The 25380-nt window shown below is 37.3% G+C and overlaps 1 protein-coding gene and 1 long non-coding RNA gene across 2 annotated transcripts; one reads left to right on the forward strand and one right to left on the reverse strand.

The window, feature by feature from the left end:
* Positions 1–34: 34 nt before the first annotated feature.
* LOC117384690 (uncharacterized) lies at positions 35–1570 on the reverse strand. Its single transcript, XR_004542517.2, has 5 exons — positions 1424–1570; positions 1238–1342; positions 717–766; positions 601–646; positions 35–523 (listed from the first exon to the last, which is right to left on the reverse strand). It is a non-coding gene; the product is annotated as an uncharacterized LOC117384690 (long non-coding RNA).
* An 822-nt stretch (positions 1571–2392) lies between these two features.
* On the forward strand, positions 2393–24561 carry LOC117384763 (rab effector MyRIP). The gene is made up of 16 exons (XM_033981914.2): positions 2393–2500; positions 3424–3548; positions 6136–6357; positions 6765–6901; positions 9613–9693; positions 9977–10074; positions 10158–10238; positions 10829–10936; positions 11184–11313; positions 11560–12056; positions 12553–14145; positions 21771–21947; positions 22683–22844; positions 23426–23524; positions 23621–23681; positions 24484–24561. The coding sequence occupies exons 2-16, from the start codon at positions 3439–3441 to the stop codon at positions 24498–24500; spliced, it is 3573 nt and encodes a 1190-aa protein (XP_033837805.1). The 5' UTR covers positions 2393–2500; positions 3424–3438; the 3' UTR covers positions 24501–24561.
* Positions 24562–25380: the final 819 nt, after the last annotated feature.

The following is a 25380-nucleotide window of genomic DNA, read 5'->3' on the forward strand; positions in this document are numbered from 1 at the left end:
TACGAGACTCAAAGCAAATCACAACTCAAGTTTAGAGTATGGGAGCTTTATTAGTTACCATGAGTACATCATACACTGAGAGTATACTTGGAAGCGTTAAAGGATATAGGTTCAATTTTGTAGATATGTCATTATTAAAACAAGCATAATACATACAAACAAGCTCATTTTCAAATATACACAGTTTGGTGACTCCTAAATATATCCATCCATATCTGTTTTGTTTTATTTTGTTTTAAGATAGTTATAAAAGGTACAATGTTAATATAGGCCTATACATTTACTCGGTTACATTTACTTGAGTAACTGTTTTAAAGAAATTGTACTTTTCAAGCATCACACTTTTATTAACAGTAACAGTAGTCTTTTTTATTATTATTATTTCTTGAGTAATTCCTTGGACCACTACTTTGTACTTCTACTTGAGTCTACCTGTGTATATATATCACGTAATGCCATATTCTCTCTATAACCATTATGTTGCTTTTGCGTTGTCCATAAACCTGTATTCCTTTATCAGTATCTGTGAAGAGACAGTTACACTTTAACACAGGCTTCCACATACACCTGCATCTTGTACACACAACAGTTGGTTCTTACTTGGTTTTACGTAATAATGATGGGCGCATGGCTTCCTGGGCGGTACCTTGTTGGAAAATACATTTTGTTAGCCTTATTAGGAGTTGTTTATTACAAAAAAAGTGGCATGCATTTACCTTGAACGTGTTTTTGAAGTTGTTTGCTTCTGCTTTTTAGTTTGTGGTGGCTGAAAGAAAAGAAAAAAAAAAAAACATCTTTTGCTCAATACAACACTTGGTAGTTTTGCATGACCATGAAAAGTATCAAATAACTGTAAATAAGATATGCTTAACAATTTGGCCTGGTTATATTTTTCATTCAGATTTCACTGTTTATATGTTAACTCAATCTGACATCTGTAGAAATTGGATAATACTTTGATATTTGCAGTGCATGTAAACGGTAGAATAGAGTTGGTTTTTTTTATGCTGCCCAATGGCTTGCATGTTAATTTATTATTAATGGGTTTGAGCTAGGGCTGGCCAATATGGATGAAAAAAAAATAAATTAAATATTCATTTCTTGATCTTAAATAATAAAAACTAACAAAAAAAACATCTAACACAAAATTGGCCAAAATTTAGTCCTCCAAAGTCTAAGCTTGTGTCAGATTTTACTGTTTCTAAGAATTCTAGTTAGAAGTCATAAATAATCTTACTGCATTGATCCGTCTGCACACTCCACTGAACCAAACACACGTTGGCCCAGATCTTGTGTCAGTCACATTTGTGTTGGTTTGGTGCTGCTCATTTCCCTCTTCTGCCTGAAAAGATCATTGTTTCACATGCAATCAACAACATCTCATAACCACATGAAATTATGGGATGTAGTAGCGATGAAGTACCTGGACTTTGTGGTCCGTCGGTGCAGTGAGGATGAGTAGAGCTTGTAGACTCAAAAACAGAATCAAAGTAAGAGTATTCATACTGGTGATCAGGTGGAAAGAGCAGCTCTAAAGAGGTACTCCTTGCATATGGACTTTATTTAGACCGTTAAGGCCAGTTCAGTGGGTGGGGTTAGATTAGATACAGATATGTCTAGACCACATAGTTATGAAATTACGTTTGTTATTACTGGCTTCTTTCTAGAGATCGTATCTAATGAAATGCCCTCATACGGTTTGCTGTTTTTGGCAAAAAGAGCTGCCTAAGTGTAGCTCTCTGGCTCTATCTGGTGGTCAGAAGATGAAACTGCAACTTTGTGATTCATCAATTATCCTCCAATATATGTTAAATGGAACAGTCATTTTTAGGGTCGATATTTATCATGAGTATTTTTTCTTAGTACTGGTGAAGACCTTTTTATTATTTTTCTGTTTTGCAATTAGCTGTGAGCTGTTAAGCGTTGAATAAATAACTGGACAGCACTACTGTAACAATAATGGCCCTACAAACAGTATAGGTTTTGTAAGTTCATTCATTTTTATTCTACTGGGTAACTCCACAGCCCTAATGATAAAGAATACAACTACTTGTTAAGATAAAGCTGAAGCTGAGGAATGAACTTAAACAACTTAAGGAACATAATCATAAGCACTGTGATATTTAGCAAAAACAACTGTCCACAACTCACCTAACTGCCTGATCTAAAGAAGCCTGTAGCAGAACATCACTGCAGCGGAATGTACTGTATTGGTAGTTTTGTTGTTTTTCCTTTTCCACTTTTTGTTATAAAAAAGTTCTCTTAACTCTGCATCTTGTGTGTGCAGGTTCCTGACTGTTGGTCCCTTTAGGCCCTGCCCCTCTCCTGCTCCCACAGGAAACTCTGCTCCACCTTCACAGAACAACTCCAGGAGGCCAGTGGGACCTACAAACTTTGGGAGTGAACTTCTTTTTACAGGTTATTCTTTTAAAGTAGACTTGGCTAAACGTTTTGTATACTTGTGTTGTTTACATTGTTAAAAGTGGAAGAAAACTATAAGGTAAGTTGAGGTATTCAGTAACTCTTTTGTTCATATTGCCAATCACTTCTAGTTGATATCTGACTGAAGTTTCCATCCATTAAAACAACACATTTTTCACTTTTTTGCTCAATAACATTAGTTTATGTTGGCTGAATAAAGTGTGCACATAGGTTTAATGTTGAGGAATGATAATCTGGTCAATACCGAGACCCTGATTGTTCCTCAAAGTGGATTGCAAGATATGAAAAGAAGTTTAAGAGCTTATTGAGGCTGCTCACTGCTCAAGACTGTGAAACAAATGAGTAAAGACCAGGTTAGGGAAATATAATGACAATGTCACCAAATAATTGTGCATATGTATAAACTGTGTGAATAGAGTATTTATATATAAAACACAATATGAATATGTACAGTAACTATACGTTTTCTTTCATTCTTGGGCATGAATGTTAATACTGTTACAACCACCTGTTGCACATAACAATAATTTAGTACACTTATACTTTTGCACTGTTTTATATTTAACTATTACTAGTCAATTTTATATCTTAATTTTAAATAGAATACTTTAATATTCAAGGTTAGATTTAACTTTCTTTTTTTTAATAATTACTCATCTTGATTTCTAACAACATATTCTTAATTTTTCTGCTGTTCTTAATTTTTTTGTAGTAAAATCATACAAGTTTTGACAACTAACTAATGGGTAGAATTGCAGTTTTTGTGCTTTTGGGCAAGACACCACCCTTTTACATAAGTCACAGTGTGGAAGGGCATCTGGCAGGAAAAAAAAACAAGAAACCTATCATTATAACACAATTTCAGTGCAATTGCTGTGATGGCCGTGACAAGCCAGTCGCCAAATCATTGTGTTTGTATTTATATAGTATCTATCTATGAGCTTAAAATGTAGTAATAATATGATTCTTTTTGCTTTTCAGTTTCTTGTGTGAGCCATGGGTCGAAAGCTGGACCTGTCTGGACTGTCAGACCTGGAAGCGGCGCATGTTTTACAGGTGGTTCAGAGAGACATGAGGCTGCGCAAGAGAGAAGAGGAGAGACTCTGGTCAGTGAAAAACTCAAGAGCATATATAGAGACAGAGACACAGCATAAATTGTCAACTGAAAGAAGAGACGAAGAACCTTTTTGAGTAGTAAATGTCAGTAGGTTTCATTCTTGTATTCAATTATGTTTGCATGATAAGCTGCTTAGTTTACAAAAAAGTAAAGATTAGCAGTACAGGATAGGCTTTCACAATAGGGAAATGCAATTATTCAGTTACTAATCCTTTAATATCTGAAAGAAAATCTGAAAAGAACTTGACATCACATTTGAGCAAATATATATTAGTTTAAACAAATGTTTGTTTATTTTTACCACTGTGCCCTATTTAATCATTATAGAAGCTAGATTTTTATTCATTTTATGAGTTAACAAGTCAATAAATTAATATTCTTTGATCTCCATATACTAGACAAATCTTCTTGGACTTTAGCAGAGATTTCCCATCATGCTCTGTTCTCCAGTCCTGTATTGTCTTAAACTCTGGACAGGAAGTGACACCCCTTTCCGGTGGTTGTCATGTAAACATCCTCCAAACACTTTTAGATATTAAAAACTTTCACCAAGTGCAGACAGACAGTGGGTGGGAGCTGACTCTTTATTTGTGTGCAAAAACAACAGTGAAACATAATACACGGACATGCTACGTGCTTGAAATGGGAATAATCTGCTTATCCAATGAATAAGTCTTTCCTAAAGCCCTTGAAAATGAATAAGATCAACAGTTTTAACAAGCCACTAAGTACATTTACATGGCCTGTAAATCATGTGACTAGAATAATCGGGTAAGCCAATAATTAGACCTGATTTTGGTGTGTGTTTATGAAAAACGTATGGATTTTTAGAGTAAGTGTTGTATTTGGAAGACAAAGTACGATGAATTTGCCCTTTTTCCTTGTCAAAATCTGCACAGGTGAACCATCAGAAAGAAATCAGATTAATCAGATGTAATGGCATTTCAATAATCTGATAACTCCAGAAATCAGATCATTTGGGGCATGCATTTGAACATAGCCATCGTTTCACAAGCTCCCTGATGCATTCTCCATCCAATAATGGTTACCAAGCTGAATGCTGTCTGTTGTTATCACTTCATTATCAATTACTATTAATTACATGTGATTTTAAAGACAGGAGCGCACTAAGTAGTTTTAATTATGTGGGTTTCTCCAAATAAGATGACCAACAGGGGGCGTCCTAAGGCTATCACAGGCTTGACTTTAGAGCTGTCCTTTGTTTTGGTTTGTAAATTGGTTCTTACATTTCTATATATTCCCCATTTAATGAAACTGCTGATGTTAAAATGCTCAGGTTATGTATAGATTATTTATGCACGATTAAGAATGCATCACTAGTTTATTTCTCACATGAACATTTGTGCTTGAGTGCATGTAGACTGTGTGAAAACTGCTCCCAGCATCACTTAGATATTAGTTTATTTTAGTTTATGTTGTTAAGTGTCAAGCGTAATATAAAATGTGAAAGTTATGAACAAGGGCTATGTGTTTTTTCTATCTAACCTGGCCACTAATGAATGATTTTAAACCAATAAACCTCAAGATTAGGTCTAAACCAAATAAGAACTAAACCAGGACTAAACAAAAACCAAACCAGGACTAGACTTGGACTAAATCAGTTTTTACGTGGGATGAAGGAAGCCAATCGCACACATAAGTGGAACTAAACTCTACAAAGCAAAAACAGAACCATAGCATGATTGCATTACATGATTTTTTTCTGTATCAACAAAATGGATACACATTTGTTTAAAAAAAATACTAAAAACTTAATACTACACAAACATCTGAATCAAAGCTAAAACGAAACACTTAAGAGTACCACATAAGAGTATAAACACCAAATTATGTTATTTCCCTGGAAAAAACAGCTTGTGTTAGAAAGCATCTCAGTTCTGTGTGAGCGTATGCAGAGGAGGTCCCGCTGCAGTCTGAATGTTTTATTCAGTGTTTCCTCCTTTAACCTTTGGAGCAGCGCAGCAGGAGCCAAATAAATCATATATGCACCCGCTTAATATTGAATCACAGACTGAGTGAAAGTGTATTTAAAGCAACACTAGCACTATTTACTCAGATACTACAGTGGTCTATGGTAGAGGGAGTTTTATTTGTTAAGACTGCAAGGATCATTGAAACAGAATTTGAATGGTGCAAATATCAAATTGCTAAGACTGCATGACTTATTGGAGACCAGTTCATATTTTAGAAGCATTTAATATTCTAATATGTAAAAATATTCAGGAAACAAAACCTATTTTTATGTATTTTTTCCATATCAAAAGATAAAACTAGATTCTTTCTTCTAATATCTAAAGTGCAATATGGACCCTTTAAGTGGTCGCCATAGAAACAATTTTAACTACTCAAAACAAGATGAATATTTTTTTCTAATATCTAGTTTTGACATTAGCTTTACTATCAATCATTTTTAGTGTATACGTTTTTGTTTTGTTATACTTTACAACTCCAGTTTGTGTTGCTTGTAGTGGAATAATCTTTCTGACTACTCTCTATCTCTCTCCTCCCTCTCTCTCCATCCCCACCCTCCTCCTTTCTTCCACCTCTCTGTATAGTGATCTAAAGCAGGAGTTGGCAGAAGAGGGCAGTCGTAGTCGTCTCTTGTCCACTCAGTCGTGTTTTAACCAGCGCTGTTGTATTCGCTGCTGCGCTCCCTTCACGTTCCTGCTGAACCCGAAGCGCCAGTGTGGAGACTGTGGTTACAACGTGTGCCGCAGCTGTCGACTCTACAACAAGAAGAGCAAGGGCTGGCTCTGCTCCTCCTGCCAGAAACACAGGTGAGGAGCATTCAATATTAATAGTATCAGTAATATCAATTTTAGACTGGAAATTCAAATATTTGTCATGTTTTGGGTGGTTTTGACAAGATTACATCAGTTGATATAGTTGATTGAATGAATGAAAAACACACAAAACCTACTGATTTTATTTAATTCAAGGTATTCTGACTGTTCTCATTTATTTCGTAGAACATTTTTCTTCATTTTGATTGAAAATATTGCTCAAACAAGTGAACTGGAGTGAATGATCTACACACTCTTTAATGATTTATACGCAGGCTTGTTGTACATGTTTTGTGTACTGAAGTTTGCACCATTGTTTACCCCAGAGGTTCATCCGCCAGCTTTTCCAATTTGTGCTATTTCCATAATTGGGGACATAAAATGAAGTGTCTGTTTTGCAGGTTGCTGAAGACTCAGTCCCTGGAGTGGTTCTACACAAATGTCAAGAGGAGGTTTAAACGATTTGGCAGTGCTAAAGTTTTAAAGACTCTGTACAAGAAACACCTGACGGAGCACAACATCCTCTCAGAGCTGACAGGTGCAGCCACACATACCTGTAATTTACACCTGCCTACACCTGCCTACTGCACCTTACACTCAAACCTCACTGAGTATCACAAACCAGGAAACATGACTATACTTACATAAACATGATTGATCAAGGGATAATGTAGTTCCTGTAAGAATAAACTGAACCAATTGGCCGAATATGTGTTTCTCAAACCTATAGATCCAAGAATCATATTTTGGATCTTGTTTGGCACCCAGTTTAGTCCTGATGTAGACTTAGTCCTAGTCCAGGTTTAGTCCTAGTTTAGTTTGAATTTTGAGTGTGTGCAAGTGTGAATGTCACCTAAAATGGGACTAAACCAGATTGATCAGGAGTAAAGAAGGTTTAAACTATAATGTAGGACCGAAGCATAAAAGTGTATTGTGAAGAAGATACAGAAGGACATTCATGCACACATTGCAACAACTTTTTCTTTGCCACACCTGTCCTGTTTTGCTGTGTATACCAATTTACTGTAGAAAGTTTGCTTATGTACTGCTGCATTTTATTATGATTCCCACTATAACATCTCCAGTGTTTTTGATCGTATTATTATTGTGATGTTGGTATCGGACTGGTCTCTGCTTCATGTGTCTGTTCATGTGGATTTTGGTTTGCGGAGCTCAGGCCAATAGTTCAAACTCTGATCAGATTTAACCGAGGGATTTCAGAGGAACTGCTTTTGAGAAGGTCAGCAGACATTTGGTTTTAGTCATCATAAACCGTTAGAGCTGTGATTATTTAGAATCTAGCTTCAAACTAAAAAAAACATATTAAAAAGTGAAAGCAGTCGAGGTAAAATGCACATGTTTGGGCAGAATATTTTGTGTTTAATTGTATATTTTGGAATAATTCAGTCAACAGTATTTATTGTTACTGTGTGCATCTTGTTTGTGTTGTAATGTATTCTGTAGTATTTTAGCATTATTAGTGTAAGAGTTTGCGTTGTGTTTCAGGCGTTTGTATTTTGTAGGGTCAGGTGTAGTGTAATGTTGAGCCAGACTGACAGATCTGGGTCACACTGCAGCGATCGGGGCACCGGAGGCATGTCTTTAAAGAACACAGAGAAACTACAGCTATTTTTATTTACTGAAACACAAGCACATACATTGATAGATAACACTTATGATAAATCTCTCCCTGTCATCAAAATTGTATCAAGAATTAACCAATACTCAAATCAAACTTACAAGGGGAGAACATTCACAGGTGGGTAGAGTAGCCATAAATTGTACTCAAGAGTAACGTTACTTCAAATTAATATTACCCAAGTTGAAGTACAAAGTAGTAGTCCAAGAAATTTGTCAAGTAAGAGTAAAAAGTATTTGGGGAAAACTACTACTCAAGAGTAACTTAAAGAATAGCTATAGGGACGTAACTTATGATTTATATAATTTGAAACTAATGGAATTTGAAGGACTAAACTTTGAAAATACCAGCATTAAACGGTAGACACAAAAATAAGACAAACTAAATCATATCTGAAGGAACTGTGCAGGAAACGGTCAAATTATTTAATATTGTCAACGTAAAGCTTTTGTCAATTATCAAAACCAAAACTTTGACTAAATTAGGAGTACTGTTACTTCGGTGCGAGGTAGTATACAGCTAGAAAAGTACTCTGAAAAGTACAATTTCTTTAAAAAGTAAGTAAATATAATAACAGAGTAAATGCAACTACTACCCACCTCTGAGAATATTACATTTTATTAGAATATTAGATTTTGGGATATGGCATAGATTTCACCAGAACTGATCTAATATTGACGAGACAGTTGCCTATAATATTTAGCTTTAAATTAATACAATTCTTAACTTGGCCCATAACAGGAAAAAAACATATTACATAAATACATTTTCCATATACTGTGCCCACCACATATTTATAGCAGTGGTTTAATACGGACTGATTCACCTCCACACTCACATGTTGCCTACAGGACAGCTCTGACCTACAGCCCCTCAGCTCGCAGCGTAGCGTCTCTTTCGTCACAAGTCCAAATCAGGCCAAAAGTGTCACGTTGTATTATCTGTTCCATCTGCCGGGGGTCAAATCTCATTCTACTGCCAATGACCTACTCGAATATTCCTGCCCCACGTGTGACTCTGATCTGCCTCCTGTAGGATTATAATCTGTCTCATAAACTAAGTGCACATCGCTGTAATCTTGTCTGATCAGAAGAGCAGACAATGTACAGTATTATGAAGTACCATTTAGTGTTTAGTGGTTTTGAAGATCTTACGCTTTTGCATATTCATAAAATTACAAACCAGTTTCTACAAGGACAAAATTTCTGTTGCTTGGTGAGTATTAAGCTACTTGTTCCTAATACATTTATGCAGATATAAGTTGCGTAAACTCTCAGACCTGTTAGTTCTAGCACTGTGTTTCTCAAACTGTGGCACCCGAGCTTGTTCTGGTTGTACACAGCATCCTCTACATACAGTTCAAACACTTCCTTAATTTTGTGTAATTTTATAACTTTTTGGTTCTTTAGGGTAATTTCTTGGTATAGTCCAATTTAAACCTTGACCAGGAATAGTACTAATAAAGACCTGGTTTGGATGTGGTGGTACTCGGGAAGTCTTTTTTTTTTTGGTTGTACTTGGGGGCACTGCTCTATCTTATTGCTACAACCACATTGAACAATTAGCTGAATGTCTCTCCTCACTCTTCACTTGTTCCGTTGCCTCCACAGATGGTAGTGGGTACGAGGAGAGTGTCTGTAATGATGACAGCATCTGTGGGAGCGACTCCACTTTCTACAGACAAACTGAAGGTGAATCACAACAACCGATTAAACACAAACTGCTATGTTAGATTCTACAGGTACTGCATTAGATTCATAGGTACTACAAGAGGATGTGCATATGATAAGACTTCTTTTCGCATGTGTTTTAGAGTGTGTATAGTCCAAATTATGATTATGATTTTCAGAATGTAATAACCATGACAGTCAGCCATTATATAAAAAACAAAACAAAAAACAAAAAATGACTGCCATTAATTGTTGCAAGTATAAGGATTGTAATTAATTGTAATCATTTTTTGCTTGGATCCAGAGCACAGTATGTCTGAGACGCTGACTGTGGCTCGGCGTGTGGCAGAAGAGGCCATCGATGAAGCCATTTCTAAAGCTGAAGTCCACACCTACTGCCAGGTCACCACTGCACAAATCACACAAATACAAAGTATAACTAACCTGCTGGATACATTACATAGAATGATTTGTTTGTCTTGTAGGAAAAGCAAAATGAGGCTCACTATCTGCGCCAACATCGAGGAGAACTTATTGAGGAACTGGCAACAACCATAGTAGAAAAAGTAGGTAATGATTTATAATAACAAGCACTTACTTCATGATGAACTTTTGAACAAAGAATGATTCAGGCTGTTACTACTTAATACTGTAACCATAACAAACTCATAACCCCTTAAGTAGTTACTAAGAACCGTTCTTAATAAACTATTTGTTCATTATTAATTCAATATTTGTTCATGCTTTACTATGGATTATTAAGATGTAGTTATTATAAAGTGGTTCCAAAAAGTGCAATAAATCTATTATCAATAACCAATAATTCAAACAGAAAAAAGTCTTTGAAATCAATCTCAGTTCATAGTACCTTATTTTTAGAATTGAGTGATCCACAAGAGAAATTACTTGTGATTTTAAATGAGAGGAGAGCACAAGATGTAGAAGAACAAAAATGTCTCAGTGCCAGAATTTTATAAGAAAATCTAAACAAGTCTGCCTTTAACCTAGGCTTGTACAGTCATAAAACACATTTATAATAAATACAGTACATACAGTACAGTACACTTGCACTGTACTGTATGTACCCAGAGCAGCAGTGGTCCTCTTGCTTCGTTGCTGGATTAACCTTTGACGTCTTGTAATCCTGTGTACTCAGATCATCAGTCGCAGGAAGACTTTGGCACAGATCAAGAGCGAATATGACCAGGATCTAACCCACACGTACTACGACCACTATCTGTCCCCACAACAGCAAGGACTCTGGGTAACTCAGCCATGACAAGGCTTTATATTTATAATGCAATTTATATTATTGCCCACTGCAGTCAGTACTAGAAAAGTTAAATGGTGCCCTTAAAGAAATCTCAAAATATCCTACCAATGTTTCTTTGCCTACAGTTATCATCTCTGTGGATTTGTACAGTGTTTTATGTTTTGTCTTCCCCATATGTTTTATAATAACATCAGCAATAATATAGGATTTTTATATCTAAAACAGTTCTTGTGTGCAGAGGTGCCACTCTCTCTCCCTGTTGGACACTGGAGCAGACTCCTCCCCCTCTGACAGTCAGAGTCTGAAGAAAGAGGGTCCTGGGGCATCTCTGTCCCCCTGGAAGAGTGTCGACCGACTTGACCACTCTGGTAATTTCTCTAATCTATACTATGTGCTGGTACTGCTACACACGCTAGCCACAAGAAAATATTATGTCAAGCTGCATGTCCATGTATTCAACTGGACTGAATCAAACTACTTAATAGGGGTGTTATATTATAAATATGTTGTATTATAAATTATGTCTGATCATCTTGTTCTCTCCTGTTTTGTGGGAAATGTCTAAGCCCTATTGCTGAATATATGTGATTGTCAATGTCTTCCTCAAATCCCAGCGCTCAAAAGCCCAGACGGAAACTGGATCGTCTTTCAGAGCGGCCAACTGCCCCATCCCGGTCTGCTGACCAAGAGGAAGTCTCAGATGTACAGCGCTTTGGAGAGAGAGTCTGGAGCGGTGTCAGCCTACGAAGCCATGGACTCTGACTGTGAGCCTGACCACTCCTGGGGCACGGTCCTCAACGAGATCCACAAGAAGATGGGACAGTCTGATCTGCTGGAAGGTCTAGATCTGGATTATGTGGGAGGGAGGAGGGGGAGCAGAGACTCTGAGGGAAATTACTGGAAATCCAACAAGGCACTGCTGAATAAGAAGGTGCCAGTAGAGATCAGGAAGCCCTCGTCATCTCGGAGGACCAGTATCATCGACATGAACTTTAACCTGGATGGAGGAACAGAAGAAGACGACACTAGAGAAGAGCTAGAGGAGAGGAGAGTGAGGAGGCCCAGGAAGAAGAGGAGGAGCAAAAGAGAGGCCAATGTTTTATGTGGACAGGTGAGTTACAGATGAATGATCTTAAACCACCTAAAATGTTCTCAAAATCGGCATATTGTTTACATAATGTATAAATATTATCAAATAATTTAAACTTTTGCTTAAAGTTGCACTATGTAACTTGCCTCAAATTTTCTTTAATTTGAGATCTCAGTCTTGCATTTATTCATTTACAGATGATAGGACTCAAAATATCTTGGTAAACATGCATTCTTTCTTTGAGCATGCTCACGTCTCCACAGATGTCACCTGTAACTTCGCCGGGTAGCGTCATGTGCTTGTGTCCATAGAGATTGATGTCTGTGAATATTCCAGGTAAAGCAATGGTCAAAAATCTCCATAGAGACAAGCAGATGACAGACCTTCCATCAGAAAAGCTGTATAGTGTACCTTTAACCAGCGTAACACCTTATTTATGAATAGCACTTCTTGTTTTTAGCGGTCGTCTTCATAAATGTAAACACCAGATTTAGTTTGCTTTGCTTCATTTTCATAGAACCACAGTAACACGGACACACTCCCTCCCTCCTCTGACGCCGTCACACCTGAAACTTTAACCTCTGGAGCAATAACCCCTGACCTCCAGAGTGACATCTCCGGCCTGGGTGCCAATCAAATCAACCGGGAACTTGCTGTAAAACTACAACAACTCGCGGAACATGCTAGCATTACTGACTCTTCAACCAATGTACAAAACAGTGTCCTTGAGCGTAACAGTGGAGATTACATGGACCTGGATGAAGGCGAAACTGATGATAAAACTGAAGATCTCATTGAACTTGACAATGAAGCAAAAAACAGATTATACAAATTAGTTTCTCAATCTAGATTGTTATATTTATCCTCTACTGATGATGACTTGGACAAAGAAGGAATCAGCGAGGAAGAGGACACACAACCAAACAAAGACCTTAAATTTAAACTTTGCCATCTCGAGCAGCAAGTCAAATCTACTCAGTTTTCTTCTACGGAGGACGAACTCGATAAAATAGGTTTAGACGAGCACTTAAGACAGCAAGGAGAAGATGAAGAGATCGCTGTTAAAGTGTGCAAACAAGCCAGTCAAGTCAACGCTTCGCAATTTTCTTCCACCGAGGATGAACTGGATAGAGTGGGGTGTGCAGAGGAAGCCATAGATGATGCAGTGTTGTGGAAATTGCAAGCACAGAGAGGGGAGCAAGTTAGAAATTTAGCTGGTTTGGTGAGCATATGCCAGTTTTCATCAACAGAGGATGAATTGGACCGGGTAGGACAGGATGAAATAGACGAAAATGAGGTAACTTGTAGTGATTTTCGCAGAAGAAACAGGGAGGAGTCTATTGGAGATTTAGATGTCAACATGTTTGAACTAAGAGAAGATTATAATTATTTAGAAATGTCCAAAGGAGATATTGAGGTGAGCCATGCAAAAGAAAGTATTGATTTTGAACGGAGGGAGTCTATTGGGGATTTTGATGTTAGTATGTTTGAACTAAAAGCAGAGGAAAGATCTAGGTTGGAGGGTGATACAGAGCCAGATACAAAAGAAGGGGGCAAATATATGGGATACAAAACAATCACAAGTCTTGAAAGTGAATTTATGAATGAAGTTGAAGACGATGGGCCAGAGAAATCAGATAGCGAAGAAGATGAGGTTGAATTTAACCGAATAATTAATAGCATGTTGATGATGACTTTGGAGGATATGGAAATGGTAGAGCAAAATTTGGGAGAAACAAATGTGAAGGTTAAAGAAGAAGAGGGAGGGTTGCATAATTCAGATAATGTAGGAGGAGGTAAGGATGGAGAGGAAGACAACAATACGGGAAAAATTATCGAGAGAACGGGAAGTCAAGATGGAAGTAATGTTTTAAGTGGTAAAATTAGCAAAACAGATTCAAAAGAAAAAGTTAATTTGGGAGTGAACACAGCAGTTGAGGCAAAGGAGGAACTTGGGGGAATCTTGGGTAATACTCAAGAGAAAGAAATGATGGAGGAGAGAATGAAAAGTTCAGATACAGACACAGATGTGAGACTGGAGTCAAACCAGGAGAAGAGCGGCGTCTTCGTGACTCCAGAGGGTTTGCTGTCCCCAGAGGAAATACAAAAGGTAAATGTGTAATTTTTACTTTTAAATATAGCCACTCATGCTTTTCACTAATAATATATATTTATAAAAATGTATATGATATACTGATCACTCAGTTTTGCCCTGAAAATCCTGGGTAAAAAATGTTCCGCTAAAGTAGTCCTGACCAAGTTTAACTGCTCCTGACAGGTTGCCTGAAGCATTGAAGAATGGGTCAAATACAGAGGATTTTCGTATGGGGACAATAAAGTGTATCTTAACCATAACCTTAACTTAACGTAACAATAGCTCCCATTGCTATGTGATATTTTCATTATGTGTCTTTTCACATTTTGATAATGATCAATAGTACCGTACATCAAGTTATGGAACTAACACTTTCCATACCTTTTATGTATTTATTATGCTGCTTTTGTCTATGGCTCCTACAATCCAGGGAAGTGAGTTTGTGTTAACTCGGCTACAGCAGGTAAGAGGGAGAGACATGTCTGTGCTATCATGTCGGTGTGTGTATGCGCTTGAGCTCCCTTTTCTCTCCTTTTCTACTCAACAAAAACACACTATTCATGTTAGCTGAGTTAGTGAATGTAGATGTTCCACAATGCATTAAAGTGAGTGAATGCTTTCCTTTCTGTGTATCTCTTTGCCCGCTCCTCACTATTGTTCAAAATGGGCTTTTAACTATAGCCCAGCTGAAGCCTTACATAAACAGGCTCCTATTGTGCTATCATTATGCACTTGGGCAAGACACTGCATCCACCTTCCCTGTATGGTATGAGTGACTGGTGGTAGTCAGAGCAGCCAATTGGCAGCAGTACTACTATGAGCCTGTCCCTAGGCAGCTATGGCTACAGAAGTAACTTACTGATTGCACTGATTAAATTTAGTGCAAAAGTAAAGTCATTTGACGTTTACATGCCTTGGGAGTGTTACTTGCCTGCTAGGTATTATAATGAGATCTTTTTTTTTTTTTTTTTTTTTTTTTTTTTTTTTTTTTTTTTTTTTTTTTTTTTCTCTTTTTTTTTTTTTATTTTGAAGAACACCCAGTGACATAGAAACACATACAATATTTACAGCTTACTATTTACAGAGAAAGTTGTGTTGATGTGTAAAAGTGTTAGGGGGGGGGGAGTACAGTACGGTACCTGCATTATTCTGTCTTGGTTGGTTTTCTTTGTAAGTATGCGTGTGTGTGTGTGTGTGTGGGGGGGGGGGTGGGGGTGTATGAGTGTGTGTGCGGAGATAAAGAAGTAATACTAATAATATTAATAATAAAAGTAAAGATAACGATAACAGGTTTTATTATTGCTGTCATACTCAGTGTTGGTCAATATTGCTCTATGTTAGTTTTGTGGTCCTAATGGTGGTATTGGTTATTTAGATTTAAATGTAAAATGTGTGTGCATGCGTGTCCTGTACAATGCATTAAAAGAGGCAAGGTTTTGGTGAGCCCGCACTCAAGGGGCAGTACCCCCTAGCAACGCGCCCATTCCTTGCTAACCCTAATCTTTTTATGTATTTGTTGTCAATTATTATTATTATTGATTAATAATTAATTTATTATGATTAATAATTGTTATTATTGTGTGTATATATATATATATATATATATATATATATATATATATATATATTATATATATGTGTGTATATTTAAATTATTATTTAATAATTCATGTTCTTTATTTTAATATTTAATATGTGTGTTTATATTCATCCATTTATTTATCTCCATCAGAACCACAAATTAATTCAATAAATAAATTAGTTAATGAATAAGGCAATAATAATGACAATAATAGTAGTGACAGCAACAATAGAAACGTGTACATACAATGAAAACAATAACACAACAATAATAGTGATATACAGCAATAGTGGTGGTATGATTGCAATTATTGTAATAAAGTTTACATAATGTCGTGTGTGTGTGTGTATGTGTGTGTGTGTCTTTGTAGGAATGGGGGGGTGTATAGGAGTGTGCGTGGCATTCTCATAATTACTATGTTAATGGTGTTGTAATAGTCTATTGGTGGAGTTTATGTTGTTGATATTGATGACTGATTGAAAACAATATTGAAGTGGTTTATGAATGGTGTCCAGGTTTCCATGAAGGACGGTATGTCATCCTCAAAGTATGCTGTCATTTGAGAGGTTGAAATGTGATGGATGAGTGAGTTAGACCAGTGTTTGATGTTTATTGACTGTTTTGATTTCCAGTTTTGTAGAATTATTTTCTTGGCGATAGTTAGAGATGTCAACAAACTGTTTTTATATTTAGGTGGTATGGTGAAAGTTGTAATAATGCCAAGTAAACATAGGGATGGGGAGGGAGGAATTCTGCAGCTCAGGATGTCTGTGAGTTTGTGTGTAACTGTGTTCCAAAAACCCTGAACTGGTGAACATTCCCAGAGTGCATGTAAATAAGTGTCTGTGACTCCCATGGTGCATTGTGAACAGGTGTCTGTGTCTGTTAGTCCCATTTTGAATTTCTTGTATTGGGTGATGTGTGTCCTGTGGATAACTTTGTATTGGATAAGTTGTAGATTAGTGTTGGATGTCATTGAGAATGTATTTTTGCAAATTTCTGTCCAGAGTTCGTATGTAGGTGGTGTATCTATATCTGTGTTCCATTTGAGTTGTGGTGCATGTATTATATTGTCTGAATGGATAAGTTTGTATAGTTTGGAAATGAGTTTCTTTGGTTTCTTGATATTCTTTATGTTTTCTAATAGTTGAGGGGGATCCAGGGTATTATTAGTTATATTAATCTTGCTTTGGATAATGGATTTGATTTGTAAGTATTGAAAGCGATTATTGTTGTTGATTTCGAACTGTTCCATAAGTTGTCTAAATGTTATGAATTTATTGTTGTGGAATAAGTGGTGAAGGTGAGTGATGCCTTTTTGTTCCCATGTGCGATAGTGAAGTGGGGTACTATTCATGTGAAAGTCAGGGTTGTGCCAGATGGGGGTGTATTTACAAGGTGCCGTGGAAGAATTAGTTAATTTTAAGGCTTTCCACCAGGCTGTCAGAGTTGTTGAAATGACTGTGTTCTTGAAGCAGTTATGTTTTTTGAGAGTAGTATTCATTGAGGGTATGTCTGCCAAAGAAAGATTTTTTAAATATGACTGTTCCAAAGAAATCCATGTGTTATTATTATATGTTTGTCCTGTCCACTTAACTAGATATTGTAGTTGATTTGCCAAGTGATAGTGGATGAAATTTGGTGCTTCGAGGCCGCCTTGTGCTTTGTTTTTTTGTAATGTTGAGAGTTTGATTTTTGCTTTTTTGTTCTTCCAATAAAAGTGTATCATTAATGAGTCTAGTGTCTGAAACCATTTGTCCGGAGGTGTAGCTGGGATGTTTGCAAATAGGTAATTCAGTTTGGGGAGGATTTTCATTTTTACTGATGCTATTCGTCCTATTAGTGAAAGTGGTAAGTTTGTCCATCGTTCAAGGTCGTTTTCTATTGTTTTAAGCAGAGGGTTATGATTAAGTGAGAACAACTCTGACAGCCTGGGGGAAATGTTAATGCCTAAATACTTAATGTTACCTGTGTGCATACCAGGGAATGAATCCTGAGCTGCAGAACTTCCTCCTTCATCTGAGAGAGGGAGTATTGTTGATTTGTTCCAGTTGATAGTGTAGTCTGATATGGATGAGAATGTATTTATAATTTTGAAAGTTTCGTGTAATGATTGCTGTGGTTTTTGTAGGTACAGTAGAATATCATCTGCATATAGGCTGATTTTATGATGTGTGTCCGAGACGTATATTCCTTGTATGCTGTTATTTTGGCGTATTGCTACTGCAAGCGGTTCAATGAATAAGGCGAACAGCGAGGGAGAGAGCGGGCATCCTTGTCTAGTGCCCCTGTGCAGTGTGAACGAAGGTGAGGTGATACCATTAGTTGTGACTGTGGCTCTAGGTGAGGTATAGAGTGTCTTAATCCAGTGGATAAATGACTCCCCGAAGCCAAATTGATGGAGTGTGTGGAAAAGAAATGTCCAGTTTACCTTATCAAAAGCTTTTTCTGCATCTAATGAGGTTATGATTGTCCTGATATTTGATTGTTGAGCGATATTGATGAGGTTGAATAATCTACGAAGGTTGTCTGAAGAGTTTCTATTTTTGATAAATCCTGTTTGGTCGGGGTGAATTAATAGTGGTGTAACTTTTTCTAGCCGGAGGGCAAGTGCTTTTGTAATGATTTTTAAATCTGTATTAAGTAATGAAAGAGGTCTATAGCTGGTGGGTTGGGTTGGGTCTTTGTCTGGTTTAAGTAATATTGTTATGGCTGCTGTATTCATATGAAGAGGGATTTGAGATGTATTTTTTATTTCAGTCACTGTCCGGTTGAAAAGTGGTGATAGTAAATTCCAAAAGTGCTTATAAAATTCAGGGGGGTATCCGTCGGGACCGGGGGCTTTGTTGTTGGGCATCTGAAGGAGGGCTTTATGGAGATCTTGCAGTGATAATGGTGCATCTAAGAATTCAGCCATATCGGAGGGTAATTGTGGTAGGTTTATGTTTTGGAAAAATGATTTAATTGCTGTTGGATTGGATTCTTTTTCTGATGAATATAAGTTCTTGTAGAACATACGGAATGTGTTATTAATTTCTTGTGGATCATGAGTGATTTGATTTTCAAAGGTCTGTATTGATGGAATTATTGATTTGTCTTTTTTTCTTTGAAGTAAGTTTGCAAGATATTTACCAGATATATTATGTTTTTCAATAAGTTCATATTGGAGTTGTTGCATAATAAAGTTGTTTTTTTCCTGTAAAATTTTGTCTAGTTGTAGTTGTGTGTTTCTCAATTCAGGCATATTTCCGTTTTCTGTCAATGTTATTATCTTTTGATGTAATTGTTGTTCTAATTCTATTTGTTTTTTCTTTTTGTAGGTTGAATATGAAATAATTTTCCCTCTTAAATATGCTTTACCGGTTTCCCAGAGTGTTATTGCAGTGGTCTCCGGGGAGTCATTCAGTTCCATGAAGGATGCCCACTCCCTCTCTACCATCATATTGAATACTGAGTCTTTGAGTAGTGAAAGATTGAAGCGCCATCTCAAGGAAGGTTTGGTGTAGTAATGAAATTGTAGTGTTAGACTGACTGGTGCATGGTCACTAATTGAGATAGGATGAATTGTGGTTTCTTTTATATTAGACAAGAGAATATTGCTTATGAGGATATAGTCAATTCTTGAGGAAGAATGATGTACCGCAGAAGAGTGTGTGTATTGTTTTTTGTGTGGGTGTGACAATCTCCAACTATCGCCAAGTCCAAAGTCTGTCATGTATTGTTTTATTGTGTCTGTGGAATGCCAGTGTCTATTATGTCCTGCGATGTGTGAGCGGTCAAGGTTTGAATCCAGTACTGTGTTGAAGTCTCCAGCGATGATTATATTTGAAGCTTCGTTTAATTTTGAGAATATACAGTGAAAAAATGAGGGGTCGTCGGTGTTAGGTCCGTATATATTAACTATTGTAAATTTATTGTTGGACATGGTGCCATTGATGATGACATACCGTCCCTCAGGGTCAGTTATTGTCGAGAGATGGTTGAATATAAGTTTGTTGTGTATTAAGATTGATACTCCTCGTTGTCTGCTGTTGTATGTAGATGAATATATACTGTTAAATTCTTTAAATTGTAGTAGATCAAGATCTGAATTTGATAAGTGAGTTTCTTGTAGAAGGCATATGTCTGGTTTTAGTTTATGAAGTTCGCTGAAGATTTTTTTCTTTTTCGCCTGTGTGCGAATGCCACGCACATTCCAAGTGACAAATGTTAATGTGTTTGGTGTCTGTATGCACATGTGTTTGTGTTAGGTGTGCAAAACCAAGACAGAGCAGACAGTAAATGCATCATTTGAATGAACTGATAACAGGAAAAAAATGTTGAAACTTGAAAATAAGAAGTAGATATAAAATAAACAAAATTGGATAGGGGGTTGAGAAAAAGAAAGAAGAGGCATGGCAGTATATGTATGTCTGCAAGTGAGTGCGAGTGTAGGAGAGAGAAAGAGAATGAATAAAGATAAAAGGGAGAGTCATAGTCCAGAGCCATTGGATAGAGTTATTAACTGGGAGTGAGGAGACTAGTGCAGTTCTATATGTCTAAAGTAGTTAGTTGAGACCTGGGTTATATGAATCAGTTTTGTATATGAGAGAGCGAGCAAGAGAAAGAGGGAGAGAGTGCGCGTGTGCATGCGTGCGTGCGTGCGTGTGTATGTCCGTATGTCTGTGTCTGCGTGCGTGTGCGCGTGTCTGTGTATGCGTGGGGGGAAGAAGGGATGTATGCATGTGTGTCTGTAGGTTCTGTGTGTTGTTGAGTTATGGAGAGGTTACAGTATTGGAAAGTTTAGTAAAGCCAAGGGGTTATTTCTGTATTCCGGTATAGCTGTCCATTTATGTAAAGTTTGTCCGAAACAATGATTGCTTTCTTTCCTTGTTGAATCATGTCCTTGCGAATCGGATAAAGTTTTTGGCGGCGCTGCATTATTTCTTTTGGGTATTGTTCATTCAGTCCATAATTCGTTCCTTTCAGTTGTCTTCCTTGATTCTGTACGTGTTGTTTTTGTTTGTAATGCTCGAATTTGGCCACGATTGGCCGGGGTCGTTTATTGTCCGGTGTGGTGTTTTTTGGTCCCATGCGGTGCACGCGATGAAATGTGATGGCGTTTACTGTAGCAGCTGGGAGTTTGAGTTGTGTTGTGATGAAATCTTTGACTAGTTTCTCTGCGTCTTCTGTGGGTTGCTCCGGGATGCCGGTGAATACCAGGTTGTCCCTCATGCTGCGTGACTGTAAGTCCAGTATGGTTTCTTTCATTGCTTTATTTTCTGTTGTTATTGTTGTAACCTGTGTAGTGAGTGTGCTGACTGATTTTTTCAATGATTTATTTTCTTCGGTGAGTGTTTGTATCTGTTCCTGACTGAATTCCAGGCTGTGTCGGAGTGCGGAGAATTCTTGGTGCAAAAGTTCGATGAGTGCTATTCTATTGTCCATTGCGGTGAGTTTGGTGTCAATTGAGCTGAGAATGACGGCGATGTCGGCGATGTCTGCGCAGCATGAGGGGTCGGATGGGTTGTTTGTGTGGGTAGTACCTGAGTCTGGTGTTGAAGCCATACGCAGTCTCTTTTTTTCATTACTGGGAGTGGAGTTGTTGACGGAGTTGGTTAAATCCTGGTTCATATTGATGCACAGTCGGGTGAAACAGTCGTCGATATATTCCTCAAGCGATTCCAGGGTTGTGGGTATATTGCACGAGTTCGGATGGAAAGAGGGAGAGAAAAAGAAAAAATAAAGTTCCAGTAGAAAATAACTTTTGTTTTGTTTTTGTGTCTCTAGCAGCAGGGCGCCGCCATCTTAGATCTCGCACAGTCTCGTGAGCTCCGCTCAAAGTCTCATGGACGCCACCTCTCCTCTCATGGACGCCACCACTAATTTGATTGTATTATAATGAGATCTAATACAAAATGAAACTATGCCAACAACTATAGCACTGTGGGTTTCATGGCATTTTTCCCAGTCAAAAATTACAATATGCCGCTTTAAATTGTTAATTGCTATGGCAACAGTCCTAATTTATAATCCTTCTAAAATCCCTGGATTGGTTACAGTTCATGTCGTCCCACAGAGGTACTCGGCTCAGTCTCTGAGCAGCATCACAACGGAGGTCCTTAAGGTGCTCAACGCCACCGAACAATTGATGCGGGAGACAGAGGGTGTCCCTGACCCGCTCTCAGCTCCATCTGCTCCTCTGTCCCAAAACTACAAGCAACTGGACCAGCAGCTCTGTCGGCTTGAGGAAAATGTAAGAGCAAAAATACACATCTATATTATTTTGAATGCATGCTGCCATTGTGTCCTTTAGCAAGACACTTTCAACTCCATAATACGAGTGTGTGAGAGCTTGCCAATGTGAATGTGTAATGGGTTCCCTCAAATCAAAATGTAATGTCCACTAGAAGCAACTATGGAAGTAGATAAATTATTTCTTATCTTAATCAAAGGTTTGCTTTGTAACTTTTCTGGTGGAGGGCCTGCCATGTGCTTGTCTCCATAGAGATGTTATTGCTTTGCCTGAAATGTTGCACAGTATGGCAATGAACGTATCCAGACACAGCTTACACGATCAGGACAAATTAGAGATCAGATCTGAGGAGAGGCGACCCTGCTCACAGCAAGAATATATGATTTTCAATAAAACTTTGACTTTAACAATAAAACACCCGTAATGAATAATAAATAAATGCTCACAAGATGCGTTTAATGCCATACGCTGGAACATCCCAGACCATACTGTGCACCATTCAATGCAAAGCCAATAGCATCTTCATGGATTAAAACAGGGGAACCCTCCACCAGAAAAGTTGCATACTCCTTTAATTTATTGAGTTAACTTCTTCCTACGTGAATTGTAAAGAAAACAAAAATATATTTCTTTGATGCTAAATAATTAACAATAATATAGTTAAGCTTTTTATTATATTGCTGGTATTGCCAATAATTGAAATATTCCAGTGTTGAATTCTCTCTATTCTTTCAGGTTTACATAGCGGCTGGTTCAGTGTATGATTTGGAGACAGAGCTTGAGGACCTAGAAGAGTGCGCCCGGGCCGTGTGCAGCTCCACGAGTCAATCAGAGCTCAGATACCTGGAGGAACAGGTGGCAACTGCTGCAACTAAGGTCCAGCAGTCCGACATGCAGGTGAGAGGAACTTTACTTAAATTTTGACAAACATCTTGACACGTTTTTCCCTTGTTTGACCATTTTGGGGAAGTTTATAATTTGACTATAGGCCTATGCACATTAAACAATAGCTCCTTATTTTCAAATAAGTTATTTTTAACAGTTTACTAGTGTTTTACCCAGCAACATAAGGAATAGCTCTCTTTGCATTGTAGTTTGTTAAGCACTACTGGTGCAATCCCAGAAATGTCTATTCTTAGTTTAGTCCTAGATTAGTCACAGTTTAGTTTTGTGTGATTACCCCTGGTTCTGATTAATCCTAATTCAGTCTTCATCAGTCCAGTCCTTTCATTAACTGCTGGTTATATTCATGTCACACAGCCCTTAGAGCAGCTGTGGTTGAATGTGGTAAGATTTATTACTGGTATTATTTCTGGTTATTTGGTTTTGTCCTGCTTTAGTCCTGTTTAAATCCTGGTTTAGGTTATTATCCCAGTTGATGTATTTTTTCTGGTGGTGCTTTACACTGACACCATTCAAGTCATTATGTTATAAGTAATATTAACTATTTATCTCTGGTGTTTTGTCCCTAATTGTAGATATCAGACATTGCAGCCAGAATCGCCGCTTTGAGAAGTGCAGGGCTCAATGTGGACCCTCAGCCCACTTTCACTAAAACCAGGACCTCACCAGCAAAGGTACAGACACCACATTTAAATATTGGACATGGCCATTATAATCGCTGCTGTTAGGCTGAATGAAATGAAAAGAATGGCTCTATGTTCGTGTTATAGTGCATTACTCTTGATGCATCAAGGCAGCAGAGGCGCCTGTTACCGGCTCCACCCACTAAAGGTACAATACAGACCACAAAATCATTTGAGTTTTGTTCAGTTTATAAATTGTGCTCTATAAATGAAGTGAATAAGTGGATGATATGGCTGACAACCAGAATGCAATTACACTCAAACTTAAAGAAGACATATTGTGCTTGTGTCTGCTATTTAGTTAGAATCTATGACACCGGTGGATCATTATGTTATATTTTGCAACTTTTAAATCTCAATATTGATCTTAAACAACTTAATAAAAGAAAGAAATGCAATGACTTCGTATTAGAAAACTGAGGTGCCCAATGCGAGCATATCAAAGATTAAAATAATTAAATTAGAGAACAAAGTGCAGAGTGCTGGGCGTGTACTAATGGCAGTGAACAATATGGTGACAATATGGTGTCTTGATAATAAGTGATTAAAGATTGCTCAAACGTGCATGAAACACTTCAGATAAAAACTTTGGGTGAGTAAATGGTGAGAGGAAACAACTATAACATGGTTAAAAGCTCTGAAAAGTCACTTTTGCAGAATAGGTCTGCTTTAAGAAATCAAAACAAAAATTGAAATTTTGAAATAAATAAATTCTGTCACTCCTTTGAAACTTTTAACAAATACAATTTTTTTTCACCCCAAAAGTCGATTGGGAAAGTAATGGCAATTTTACCTCCAAAACCTGTGGTTCCCACTATTGAGCATCATACCCCAACTAAACTACAACTAAAACTTAACTATGAACTAAGAATCAAGTACTATAACCTTTTTTGAAAAAAGGTTTTTAATAAAAAAGGCATTGTGTTTAAGCTCATTTTCTTTTTTTTCAGATGGCAAGAAAACCTAAAGTATTTTACCTCCAATCAGCTGAGTCTAGTGCCTTCATTGTCACACAACAGACTAATTACCCTGTGGTTGTGCTGTGTGTAATGATTAAAAAAAACGTTTTTGTTGTTGTTGTTTCATTGGATATTTCTTCGCATCGCAGTAGAAATAAAAAGCAACAACACATTTTTGTGGAAAAAGTGGCAAAACTATTACATGCTTGGATGATTTAAAAAATAATTTGTATGGTTGGCTAGGCTAAGCACTGTTACCATGAGTCGTTGACAAAGCGATTGCAAAAACTAGTTGTCAGTGTTTCTGTAACAAAACACACATAAAACCATGTTTATTAAAGGTACACTGTGTATCTGTTTTTAGAGGGTCCACCATCTGCTTGTTTACAGTGAAGAGTAAGTAGTGCTGAAATTATGTACAATATCTCAGTAAACTTATTATCTCCAAAGACACAAGCAGGAGACCAGGCCAATTTACAGGTCAGATCAGTGGAGGGATGACCCTGCTTACATCTCAAATGCATGCATATATTTGCAATAAAAAAAATCTAACTGAAAAAATGTAATAAAGACAATAATTCAATGCTGTGGAACATTCTAGCCAAAACAATAACATCTCTACGGAGACAAGGTGATGCACCCTCAACCAGGTTACATAGTGCACCTTTATTATTTCCTCTACAAATGGTCAAATTCAAATTATGTATTTTCGTCACTTGTAGCTTATTTTCAAACACACAACAAAATATTGTAATATAAATTGTATCAGTTAAAACCTGTTTTGTTGTTGTTTTGTGTTTTGGTTGGTCCGGTTTGCGCCAGCGCTGGAGGTGGGTGTGTAGTGAGGAATTCAGTCTGTTTTTTGAGATGAGGAAATGACACCCAAAC

The sequence above is a fragment of the Periophthalmus magnuspinnatus genome, chromosome 17, assembly GCF_009829125.3.
Source record: "Periophthalmus magnuspinnatus isolate fPerMag1 chromosome 17, fPerMag1.2.pri, whole genome shotgun sequence".
Classification (NCBI taxonomy): domain Eukaryota; kingdom Metazoa; phylum Chordata; class Actinopteri; order Gobiiformes; family Gobiidae; genus Periophthalmus; species Periophthalmus magnuspinnatus.

Coding starts and splice junctions, on each gene's coding strand:
- LOC117384763 (XM_033981914.2), top strand. CDS start 3,439: ATGGGTCGAAAGCTGGACCTGTCTGGACTGTCAGACCTGGAAGCGGCG. Junction 12,057..12,552: donor CCAATGTTTTATGTGGACAG/GTGAGTTACAGA, acceptor TCATTTTCATAG/AACCACAGTAACACGGACAC. Junction 14,146..21,770: donor CCCCAGAGGAAATACAAAAG/GTAAATGTGTAA, acceptor GTCGTCCCACAG/AGGTACTCGGCTCAGTCTCT.